Source organism: Micrasema longulum, unplaced genomic scaffold (assembly GCF_059751315.1).
Source record: "Micrasema longulum isolate JH-2025_06_02 unplaced genomic scaffold, ASM5975131v1 h1tg000300l, whole genome shotgun sequence".
Lineage (NCBI taxonomy): Eukaryota > Metazoa > Arthropoda > Insecta > Trichoptera > Brachycentridae > Micrasema > Micrasema longulum.
The window spans coordinates 48,236-60,527 of NW_028277504.1; the positions used below are offsets into that span (position 1 = coordinate 48,236).

General features: G+C 35.2%; 1 protein-coding gene across 3 annotated transcripts in view; it reads left to right on the top strand.

The window, feature by feature from the left end:
• Positions 1–12,292, top strand: part of LOC148282720 (four and a half LIM domains protein 2-like) — a 39,235-nt gene that overhangs the window by 15,741 nt on the left and 11,202 nt on the right. The window contains exon 1 of one of the 3 annotated variants that reach the window (XM_088224637.1): positions 62–604. The exons of the other annotated variants lie outside the window; for them this stretch is intronic. Within the exon in view, the coding sequence (XP_088080763.1) occupies positions 385–604 (220 nt within the window). The 5' untranslated portion in view covers positions 62–384. Of the gene's footprint in view, positions 1–61; positions 605–12,292 lie in introns of those variants that run through there. 3 annotated transcript variants of the gene reach the window in all.

The window sequence follows — 12,292 nt, forward strand, 5'->3', positions numbered from 1 at the left end:
GCTGGCGGCCCACGAGCCACGAGGTACCCCACACCCCAGACCTCCAGTTCAGCGGTCCCACACAGTACTCGCGTGTCCGCCGAATAGACGAGTCGCATGTCAATTCCCTTTCGAATCTTGTTCGCTCGATCTCGTTCGAAGCCTACCGGGGCAGACGCACCGATACGTTTAGCGAGGTTCAGTCACGAAATAATACTCAACCGGTTTAATCGCCCGCCTTCGAATTTTACACCGAACCATAGCGATCACTTTCGATGAAAACCGACAAGATCCCGGGCGCCTTGGTGATCACTTTCTCGGATTAACCGATCGTGCGCGAGTTCCAGTGTTTACAAACTGTTCCGTACCGGCCTCGAGATTCAACGGCCGAAGAAGACCGCCGAGATGTCAGCGGACGTCTTGAGTAACGACATGAAGTCGATGCTCCATTTAAAATCAAAAACAGTCGGTGAGGACAGAATCAAAAGAGCGCGGGAAAATAACGAGGATGTCGCCATTTTGTCTATGTTCCTGCCAAACGCTACCGCCGAGAGACAAAACAAGAGCTTCCGGTGTGCCCTACAGAGGGACTGTCTGATGGGGGACCCTACCAAAACTGTGGCAGGTTATTGTTCTTCTACTTACTGCGCCAGCGCGACAGCCAGATAATTCGTTATAAATTTAAACGATGAAAAAACATTATATTTGCATTATTTACAATTTATTTAACATTTCGTAACTCACGTATGCAGCCGGCTATGTCCCTGACCGAGTCTCGCGCACTTCCAAAATAATTGCCAATGCGTTTTACATCGAACATTCAAATCTTCGTGCAGTTTCGATTTATAAATAAAAGGTCACCGTTTCCGTTCAGTCCCAGTACCACAAACAAGTTTTTGTATTTTAAACTGCATAAAAAGAACTTGTGGGTAGACACGATGTTGAAAAAATTTCATGTTTTGTCTTAAAATAAAACGGCCCGAACAATTCTGAATATTTATGTAAAGAAACCAAAAGCAAATGTATTTTTTTCTTTTAGAGTTTGTCACTGAAAAGATGGCGTTAAATATCCATTAAAAAAAAAGATTGCAAAATTTAATGTGCAAAGATACTGATTTGATAATTACTAGATATTGTGAAAATCCAAATAACGCATTAAGATAATACGATGCATATTATGATAAATAATACGTGCATGAATCATATATCATATATAAGCTTTTAAATGTTGACCTATAACAAGATAACAAGTACTTGTAAGCCACTTGGAGATATTTTTGGTTTAACTGCAATAATTCAGGTCACCTTGAACAGCCTTTGTAAAAAGCTCACTTAACAAGGGGATCGGCGACTCCAGATCCAGATGTGGAAAGCTTTATAAATAGTTTATTGCAATAATTATAAAAGGTCTATTAAAGATGACCACTCGAAGTCAGAATAAATTCTGCCGGCAATTTAATGAACATTTACTGCCTTGTTTTTTAACAACACGAAAAAATAAATCTTAATTGAAAATAAATCAATTAATTATCACTCGAAGCATGATGTCATCGATCGTTACTGGGCACTTTGTGTACAAAAGTATCGAGGTATATGAATCGTGTTTGTTTTTTCATTAATGCAGCTTTTTTAGCAGGTGCGTTGATTTATATGGTTAGGTAACAGAAATCCAGTTTTCTTTTTTGTAAATATCATTCACATCTGTTGTTCTTCAAAAGCGAGACCCGTGATGTAATGTTGGTCGTTGTGCCTGATAGCCTGATAATTTCGGGTTGGATTCCCAATGAAATTACAATAACTAAATATTGTTGAGCCGGGCTGCTACACGTTTGTGCTGTTACAAATGATCAGGTACTCGGCATTTTGGAAAACATATTAATAACATCTTAAATATTTTTTCGTCTGTAGCTTAGTTTCGAAGATCGAGAATCATCTCGGTCTATGGATCAGAATTAGACAGACATTGTCAACAGCCGAATTAGAATATATCAAACGTATGCTTGCGATTGGTCATTTGCAATAATAAAGAGACGACTTGTAACTATGTACATTGGCGATGTAAAAATTATATATTCCCGTTACACAGATACCTGTTGCTTCGAAAGAGGTAAGGTACTATGTCATAGTTGGTTCTGTACTTTTATTTAATGAGCATGGTGAAAAATGTTAACCATAAGTCATTTTTATTCAAACCTTGTATCGCGGGGTAACCACAACTATGTAACTTCAAAATATACATTTGTGAGTTACCCACTAAAAACGCATTTTTTATCCTCCTGCGTGAATGCTTCAAATAAACAAGTCATGCATTTAAATTATTATAATACGATTTGAATGCATCACGACATGCCTATTTGTAGCATTCATAAAGGAAGATACAAATATGTGTTTTTAGTGGGCAACTCAAAAATACTGATTTTAAAGTTACCTCGTTGTAGTAATAATCCCACGATATTATAAAACTTTTCAAAAAACGTGAATTTTTACAATTAAAATATATCATAATATATCTGTATAGTGTAGGCTGTTAACATAAGAACGTCCATGACGTAATAATATACATACAAAACATGTTTTTAAAAATCTTTTAAATCTTTTGAATATAAATTCCCTATTGTAATGGGAATACCTTTAAAAGCAAAGTATTCTTTGATGGCTAACAAGGTTGCGCTAATGGTGTTGAGCATGTAGGTACCGACATCCATCTGTCAACATAAAATTACCTTGGGAATTTTTTTCCCGCGAGAACATATTAGAACCGAGCCTTGTTTGTATTCACATAGACAGTACAACACCACGTTTCAACTGATCTGATTAAAGAATACATTACAGAAATCAATCGGTTCAGCCTTGTGTCATATTGATTCTGAAATGCACTTTAAATCAAGTTTCCTTAGACGTCCACAACACACCAAACCAAGTTCATTACACTGACCGATATAATTTAATTATTCCGTGATTGATGCAGACTAAACTTTTCGCATTTATTAAACTCAATGTCAAGAGCGATCGAATGACTTTCGATACACTTTTTAACTATTTTTACTACATTAAATTTAATTTAAACATGATTATACTGTGTATGTTTTATTTTAATTAGCGGGGTTAATGTTTGATATGCATGTTGAACGTGCTTTGTTGAGTCTAAAGAACGCGGTCAAACAAAACAACACTATGATAGAACAATAATTTTATAATGTTGTTAAATTTTTAATTGGTTTTAAGATTCTCTAATAAATTACCTTTTGATATTCAGGCCTTGTCAATAGATATTTGAGGATGTTGTCAAGCACAGGCAATTTAAAAGGGGTTATTATGGAGTCGTAGATTATTTGCAGGACAATACAGTTTCGCAGTAATATATTCGTGGTTAATACACTTTGTTTAATTTAATGAATTGTTCGAGTATTATATTGTTAATTTTTATTTATAAACTGTTGTTTGAATTTACTGATTGTTACATTGGATAACAAAGTTTTGAGCCATTGACGTTTACAAGAGATTGAAGGAATCCTATGTAAATAAATTTAAAAAAAATACAAAGTACTATGATTACACGCGCCATGGGCAGTCGGTTTCACAGACAACTGTAAAAGTGGCGTCGTGGGTTCGATGCAAATAAAAATTATTTTTTTTTGTTTTCAATTAGTCTGGCTGTTGTGGTGTATTTTTCATAACTTTCCCACGTGCCTCTTAAAGATAGACTTAGCGGCTTATTCCTCGACAAGCCCTGGATATGGAGATTTAACGGATTATTCCTTAAATAAAACTTCAGTGAAAATGATATTAAACAAATTACTGTTATCATACATAAATATCGCGCTGTTTTAAGGAATTTAAGAATGTAAAAATTTTTTAATAAAATATTTTTGACGTGAAATTTCTCATTAATTTTTTTTTTTTTTGAAAAAAGAAATATTTGCGTTCTTATGATTTACCCAAATATTTAATTTTGAGGGCCATTCTCAACGAGTTGTAAATAACTCACTATTAGAAAATGGAATCAAGTTGGGGTAGAGTGGGATTCGAACCACGGACCTTTGGTCTGTGAGTCCGAGACACTAGCCACGGGACCACAACCCGACACACGCATGTCAGCTCGCCCCCTACCTAAGAGCCCGATACTTTACAGATCTGGGCTTGGAGGGGGAGATCTAGCAAAATGTAAACGCTCGCCTTCCACACAGTAGTCAGGCTCTTTATAAGCCTGGGCTTGGAAGACGAGAACTATTCACGGAGACCCGTCACAAAACATCTTCACAGGTAGCAGTGACGTCGGGAGCTTGCATAGCACTGACCCCCACCTCTTAGAAAAAGAATAATAAGATCTAATATTATATTCATGTTCTACTAAAACACACGCTTGAACACACATTTGGTTGTGATTGTTTTAAATACGCATAAAGATTCGATATAAATTAATGTACTGCAATAATTTAACTAAGATTTTGGTTATTTTTCACTACAAAATTTCTATCGTTTTTGGTATTAGTAACTTTCGTTCACCGCCCATGAATTTGAAAATGAAAAAATGTTGATAATGTTTTTACATGAATTATAAGTTCGGTGATTATTTTTCCGCGTATTTGTTTTCTTTCTGTGTCTTTTTTTATTAATATAAATGAATAAATTTTGTTTTTTAAATATTGTTTTTTACGTAGGTACGTCTTCAGATTTTTGCGTGTGTTTCACGCCTATGCATTCGATACTTCGCCTGCAAATTGCATATCATAATTTGTGTCTATACGTGGGGCAAGCAGAAGGAATATTATTACATCATAATATGCGCTTGTAACAACGCATTTATAATGCATAGATACAGCACAGCGCTCAGCATTATTCTCCCGCTTTAATCCCGTGCAGTCTCACTCCATTCGAGATGCTTTTACTCTGAGCTTAGTGATGGCATAAATAGCAAAATCATTGTGAATTCAACATATATTTATAATAGCGATAGCACCTGCTACAAACAGTATTTCGTCTGTTTTGCACTACAACTGAACGTAGTAATGCAGAAAACATAATTTTGAAGAAATGAGATATTGGTCGGGTGCTACAAGGTCCATTCTGTGTCCCGCTAAAACAGCCAGGCTGCTTTCATACACATAACTGTAATAATCACCTTCTGAAAATAGTTTTGATCACACAAACGGCATTTCTCAATTTGCCGAACAAGTAAACCCACAGAACAAGCAAAATCTTCCGGTATAGATGCTGATGGGAGGATTAATTCCTCCAGAAATCTAGTTCTAGTTCTCTCAAATAAATTAAAATTGATAAATACGTGAGTATTTTCATTTCATAATTTAATTCATTTCAAAATACCATTAGTAAAAAAATATGTTTCGATACAGAACGTCGTACATACAAAGTTTGAATGAGTATCATTCAATATTGATCTGGCTGTTTTCTGCAAAACTTGTACTTTAGGTTGTGTTGTCAGTCAGGATTATAAAAATTGTTTGAACACAATTAAATTATTGTTGAAGTTATTATAACAAATAAATGAAGTGATTATTTACGGGTATATACCGTAATATAAATATAAAATAATATGACCAATACATAATGACACAACGTACATCAGAGTTTTATTAGGGCTGACTGCTTTCTGCAGTATGATATACATCATTAAAAAAAATATATAAAAAAAAGAATGTATGCATTATTTATCAATTGCCAAAGTAAAAAACAGTCTAACTGTTATGTTGATTTGATTATTTACACTTTTCACAAAAGTGCTATTATCTCAGTTTCACTTTTGTATGGCTGGCTGCTTTCTGCATAACTACGTTCAACTGGCAGAATGAGGAAGTTCAGCGCTAAGGGAAATTGAATATAAAAATGTTTTCTTACGCGTAAAAAATAGAGCATTTAATTGTACGGCGATGTTTCTCGAAAATGAATGAATAAATTAATAAAAAATGAACTACGTCACAAGTTCTTCCGAATCAACCAACGATAGACTGTTGTGATGGATTTCCGGTTTCCGGGAACCCAACTCACCAATCAGCTGAACTCCCCGACGAAAACTCATGACGTCACGGGCGAGTAATTTCAAAATTACAAAACTGTAAAAAAATCATAGCGCTGATAATGCGATACATGGAAATAAAAATAACAAAAGAATATCGGCTTAGTTTGATAGTATATTAACAAATAATAAAAAAAACAAAACCTCTAAGCTTCCTCATGAAATGGTGCATTGAAGCACAAAGTAGGCACGAAAAAAACATACTGTGTAATACTGTATTTTCACATGGAATTGAACTTAAACCCTGTATGGATAAAGCAAACGTCTTAACCATAACGATTGTTTTTTATGTACTCTGGGTATATTAGCATCACTAATAGTATTCAGTTGCTAGTGATAATCTGTTAGAGCTGGAAAATAGCCTATCTTTGAAAAAAGGTCCTCAAATCAAAAGGTAAAAATCTAAACAATGAAAGGACCGCAATACATTCTTAAGTGTCCTGAAAAATGTATAATCTAGAAGGGTTGTGCTCTTTACTTTATCTCATTACTTGCAACACCGAATGATCGCAATTCGATCAATGAAGAAGTTCAGTGGTTTACTACTTAACTGAGTCACATTTAAAAAATACATATTGTAATGTATCGTATTATCAGCGGTGTGATTTTTCAAAGTTTTATGAATTTGAAATTACTCCGCCTGTGACGTCACACGTTCTCTACGAAGAGTTGACCTGATTCGTGGGTTGGCTTCTCGGTAACCGGAAATGTATCAGAAATTTCATTGGTTGATTTCGGAAAACTAGTGACCTTGTTCAAAGTAATTCATTTTTTTTTTTTTTTTACATTTTCGAGAAACTTCCCACTACAATGAAATGCTCTTATTTAATTTGATTTACCGCGAGTAAGAAAACATTTCAAAAACTTCACGTTACACCGAAATTCCTTATTCAGTGGATGCGTAATATTTTACATGCGAAATTAATAAATTTCGTATGCTAATGAAAAAAAAGCGATAATTTCCATCACAATAATCGATTTGATCTACAGTAGTTGCTAATATATGAAAGAATGATGTACCTGTTATATACCTACTTAACCATATACTATTATAGTTGTGTAGGTGAGGTACAACGGTACCCCGACCGGACCGCAATAATATTTACAGAGTAATGAGCGCAACCTCGCGGGCGTTTTCTGAGGGAACCTTTTAATTACAACTGTTATTAGTTTGAATAGGGCGTAAACATGCATTGTAATTATTTAACAATATCTTGATTACCTGTGAGAAATCAAATCATGTAGAACATACACGCAATCTTTTATTCTGACAAAGCAATACCATACGGTGCCAGATTTTTCTGTGTGAATTTGTATGACGATAAATTATAGCACGAGTTATATTATGTATGTAGGCCGTAGGTATACCCGAGAATTCTTAATGAAAATATACTTGGCAGAACAAAACGATTTTGTGGTAATAAATTGCGATAAACAACAATCATAAAAGGCCGTTATTCGTGGAGTAATATATAAACCATTACATTTCTTCAGCTAGGTAATATTATTGTGTTTTAAATTGTTTTAGCGCATTCGTGTTTCCTACCGAATTTGCAGGAATCAAGTCTTAACCCTCAACTGCTATGAATGCGTCAAAATGGCCAACACACAACTCATTTTTAAAAACCGTGCTGCTAAACTATGCGTTATCGGTCTCATATTTTCGGTATTCCAAATTTATGTTGACACATCAAACAGGGTGGATGTATTACGACTGTTTGTTATATAGTTTCTAAAATAATAATGTTTATGGTCATATTTGATCCATAAATACTATTCGGGTACAAAAGTGCCCGGGTCATTTTGACCCATACAAAGTATGCACGTTGGTCTTTTTTCTGTGATTTTGATCAGTTTACAAATTCATCAGTAAATTGCGAAATAAAATTTTCTTTTTAATTTATACAAAGTGGCGCAAAAGTCATCACCCTATCGGAAAATGCTATATTTGCAAATGGCGGCAAATGTCAGTTCTGCTTTGACATTTGTGAAGTTATCAGATACAAAATACACGTCAATAATACATGAAGCGCTATACTCCTCAAGAACGCGGAAAAATTGTTTCGATTTTTTTGCGGAATAATTCGCCAAGGGTGTTGGCGCAGCGAGAATTAAAGCGCAAATTTGTTGGTCGTCCGACACCAACTGGGCAAACACTATGGCGTTTAGCCGCTTGCCTAGAAGAGTATGAGATAACACGAGACCCTGCCAGGTCTGGCCGGCCCCGGAGCAGTCATTCTGCTGAGAATATCGTGGCTGTGGCTAAAGATGTCGCAGAGGAACCCTAGTATTAACCAGACGATGTGCCACGCAATTGGGTATCAATCGGCGGTATTTACAAAAAAATTTGGTAAAAGACTTGAAGATGTTCCCTTACAAAGTGCAAATAGTGCATCGGTTGTTAGTCGTTGACCGCCAAGCGCGTGTCACCTACGCTCAAGCCATCCTAAATCTCGACCACGAGGAAGACAACTTTTTATCGAAAATCACCATGAGGGACGAGGCCCATTTCATTATCTGTGGATATTTGACTAAGCAGAATTATCACTTTTGGGGCACTGAAAATCCGCGTATAACCCACGAAGAGTCATTACACCCGCTCAAAGATACTGCTTGATGTAGTGTCTACGCTGGGAGCCGATTTTTTTTCAAAACGCCCCGAGCCAAATGACTATTGTGGTCGGCGAGCGCTACAGAGCCATACTAAACGACTTTTTCCTTTCTCAATTGGATGAATTGGGATCGGAAAACATGTGGTTCTAACATGATAAAGCAACAGCACATACTGCATGAGCCACAACCAATATTCTAAGGGCTGCATTTCCGGGCAACCTAATCTCTCATTTTGGTGATTTCCACTGGCCTACAAGATCGCCAGTTTTAACCGTTAAAGTCTTTTTTTTGTGAGGTTTCTTGAAGTCACGAGTCTATGTCGCCAAACCTCAAACTGTTGAAGCTCTTAAAGAGAACATACGTCAAGAATGCGAGAACCTATCGTCGGAAGTTTTGGAAATAGTGATGGGAAATGCCATAAATCGGGCCCCTATGGTCGTCAATTCATATATAATATATTCATAATATTTTTTTCGACTGAATGGAAAAAAAATAAGTCTTTAAATAAAAACAATCCAATAAACAGAACCCAAATTTTTCATTCGTAAAAAAATAACAGCCAAAGAACTCGGATGACAACTTTTGCGCCACCTTGTATATATTCATATTTTATCCAAATTCCGATGTGAAAATGTCACACAGCCAGCACCACGTTTTTTTGGTAGTCAGATTGATTAAGCTCGAATAGTTCAGAAATCAAGATTACAATTTAATTCTTAAATTTATTATTGCTCATTATTAAAAAAGGCAGCAAATGGATTGTATCTACAGACAAATAAACTAATCAAGAAGCTGTTATGTGGCTGTCGTTTAAGAACGTTCAGGCGGTGAGGTTATGGCTTTAAACTGGATCATCAATCACTGGACCTGATGTCAAATCTTAAATCTCAAAATATTTAAATGGATTCCGGAACTAGGTAGAGACTTAAATTAGAAAGAAATAAATGTTCAAATCTCACACACTGTAAAGGTGAAGTAAAGTGTTTTCATTTCAAATATTTTGTCTCTGATATATTTCGGTATTTTATGTTTTAATCTTCGAGCTTAGTGATTCCTGTCATGCTCTAGCGTTTTAACCTAGCCGGTGGCGATTGGTTGTGTGAATGGAGGATTGCAGGTTTGAGAATGAATTTTTAGACAATCGCGTTCAATCTGGAAAAAAAAAATATTTATCGATCTTCCACGAGCTAAGCGTTGAAACATTTCAAATACACATTCAAAAACATTGATAAAATGTGTCGATAAGAGTGATTTTCACACGAATATAAGCCGTATAGATGATTGTCAGTATTTTGGTTTTTATAAAAAAAAATTAACGATTATGGTTTTTCTGTAAAATAACTATTTTTATTTCAGAATATAAGAAAATTTGGTACGACCATGTCAGATTTTACGTTGTTCACGGTTTTTTTTTTATTTTCTACTTAATCAATATTGGTCCTTCATTAAATTGAATTATTGTTCTTTGCTTTCATACATAGTCAATGTTTTGAATGAGCAGGGATTTTCATTTATATGTCTACTATACATACACACTCATTAAACTGCATTTATAATTATGGTCCAAATTGACCCATACATAGTGGAGACGTCATGTTTTTAGACGATGGTAGTTAAGGGTTAATACTCTTTGATTGTCGACAGTACGCAATTTCTAAATTTTCTTTAGTTAATGCGTACGTACCTATATTTAAATTGCTGATTAATTTATTTTTCGACTATTCCAACGTGAATAGTTTTTTTAATTAACGATTTTTTGATAAAAATAAAATAACCCCTTTAAAATAACAAATCAAACTAGACACTGACAAAAATAAAGTATTGAAATACTGAACTGATCTGGAGATCGGATTGTTTGTGAAAGCACAATTTGCGAATCTGCAAACAATCATATTTAGATGTATCAAACGATGTATCAGATGTATAAGACATAAAAATATTAGCAAAAAGTCAACATTATTTTGCTAATGATTGACTTCTCGCTGTAATAAGCGTGCTAATATGATTTTAATGAATTATAAGACCCTGTTAGTACATTTACTAAATTTCCTTTGAGTATGGAACACTTAAATATTAGATTCGTGTCATATTTTTGCAATTATTAAAGAATTTATCATCTAGTGCATATTCTTATTTTGATAGATATTAGGTATGCTTGAGGTGATAATCAAAAACACTCAGTGTCTACTTTTGATATTTAATTTAGTTTTAATCATCTTAAACAAATAGAACAAATTAGGCAAATAAATTAATGTTTCTATTATTTGTTCGTTTCACTGAATATTGTTAACTGTTCTGAATATTTGACATACATTATTACACCGCCACCGTCTCCAAGTTTTCTAATTTATCTTTCAATGATTATGGTGAATTTTGTGGTTGTCCATTAAAATAATAGGTCAAACCGCGACTTTCATTTTAAACACGCACCCCTTCTAAATGGAAGAAACATATTCCTCATTAATTTGACAAGTTTGCGTAAATGGCAGATTCGCGAATTTCACATTAACCTGGCAATATTAATTACTGCCCGGTAACTAAGAACCATTGACTTAGTAAAACGTGCTCGTCCCCTGACGAATCACTATGGATACTCGCGGTGATGATTGATGGGTCTCTGTACCATGTCTGTTTGATGAATGTTTTTCATTTCATCTGATTTGTATACATTATTTTTTACACATCGCATTACGTAATGTAAAAGTTATTTTTGAACATGCTGGATCGAAAATGCTTTAACCACGCTCAGATTGATCTCTTTTGAATGATATATTTATTAAAAATTTCGCACTTTCATTTAGTGAATAAGATATTATATTAATACCTTAATTAGCCTCGAAGATACAAATTGAATAATTATTTATGGGAGCTCATGATCAAAACACATATCTGAACGGTGCAATATAACAGACAAGAAACAAATAAAGCATGGGTTTAACTGGCGTTTATTGTACGAACCGTTGACTTGCAGAATAAGGGACTAGTCTGAAGGAACGGCGATTAGTTTGTTTTTGTTTCTGATATTTAAAAGTTGAACCCCGTACAATTATTGTTTGTACCCGCTAAACGTCAAAACACGCTGAACATGGCTAACTAACCCCGGAAACCGGAAATCTGCTGCCGGTTGCTATTACAATCGTCTATGGTGTTACAACAACATAACAACACTATAATTTATAGTATTAGCAACAAAAACGTGGTCACAGGTTTATGGGACTTTTTAAAATATTTTTTTATTATATGGGAGTTTTATTATTTATTACCTTGCTTCAGGAGATGCTTGACAGTAGTGAACAGGCCTTCCGTTCCACTAGAAGAGTGTTCGGCATTCTGTTCCCAACTTTGGTTCATTTTACCAATTGCCTGCCCTATCTTGACCATGTATGATACTACCTCTCGTGTGAGTTCTTTATTACCTATCACCGATGGGATGTCGCTAAGATCTTAACCCAGGCTTCTGCATCGCGCCTCTAGCTGTTGTCTTTGAAAGCTGAAAAGGGGGAAATGCATCAACAGGTGAGGGACACCTTGAGGAGTTTCATCGTCGCATGGGCGGCTGTTGATCTCGGAGAGCTTGAAGCGATGCAGGTAGCTCATGAACCCACCATGACCCGTGAGAATCCGGGTGCGCTCGTTGCCAGCTTTCTGCATTCTCCTGAAATCAAA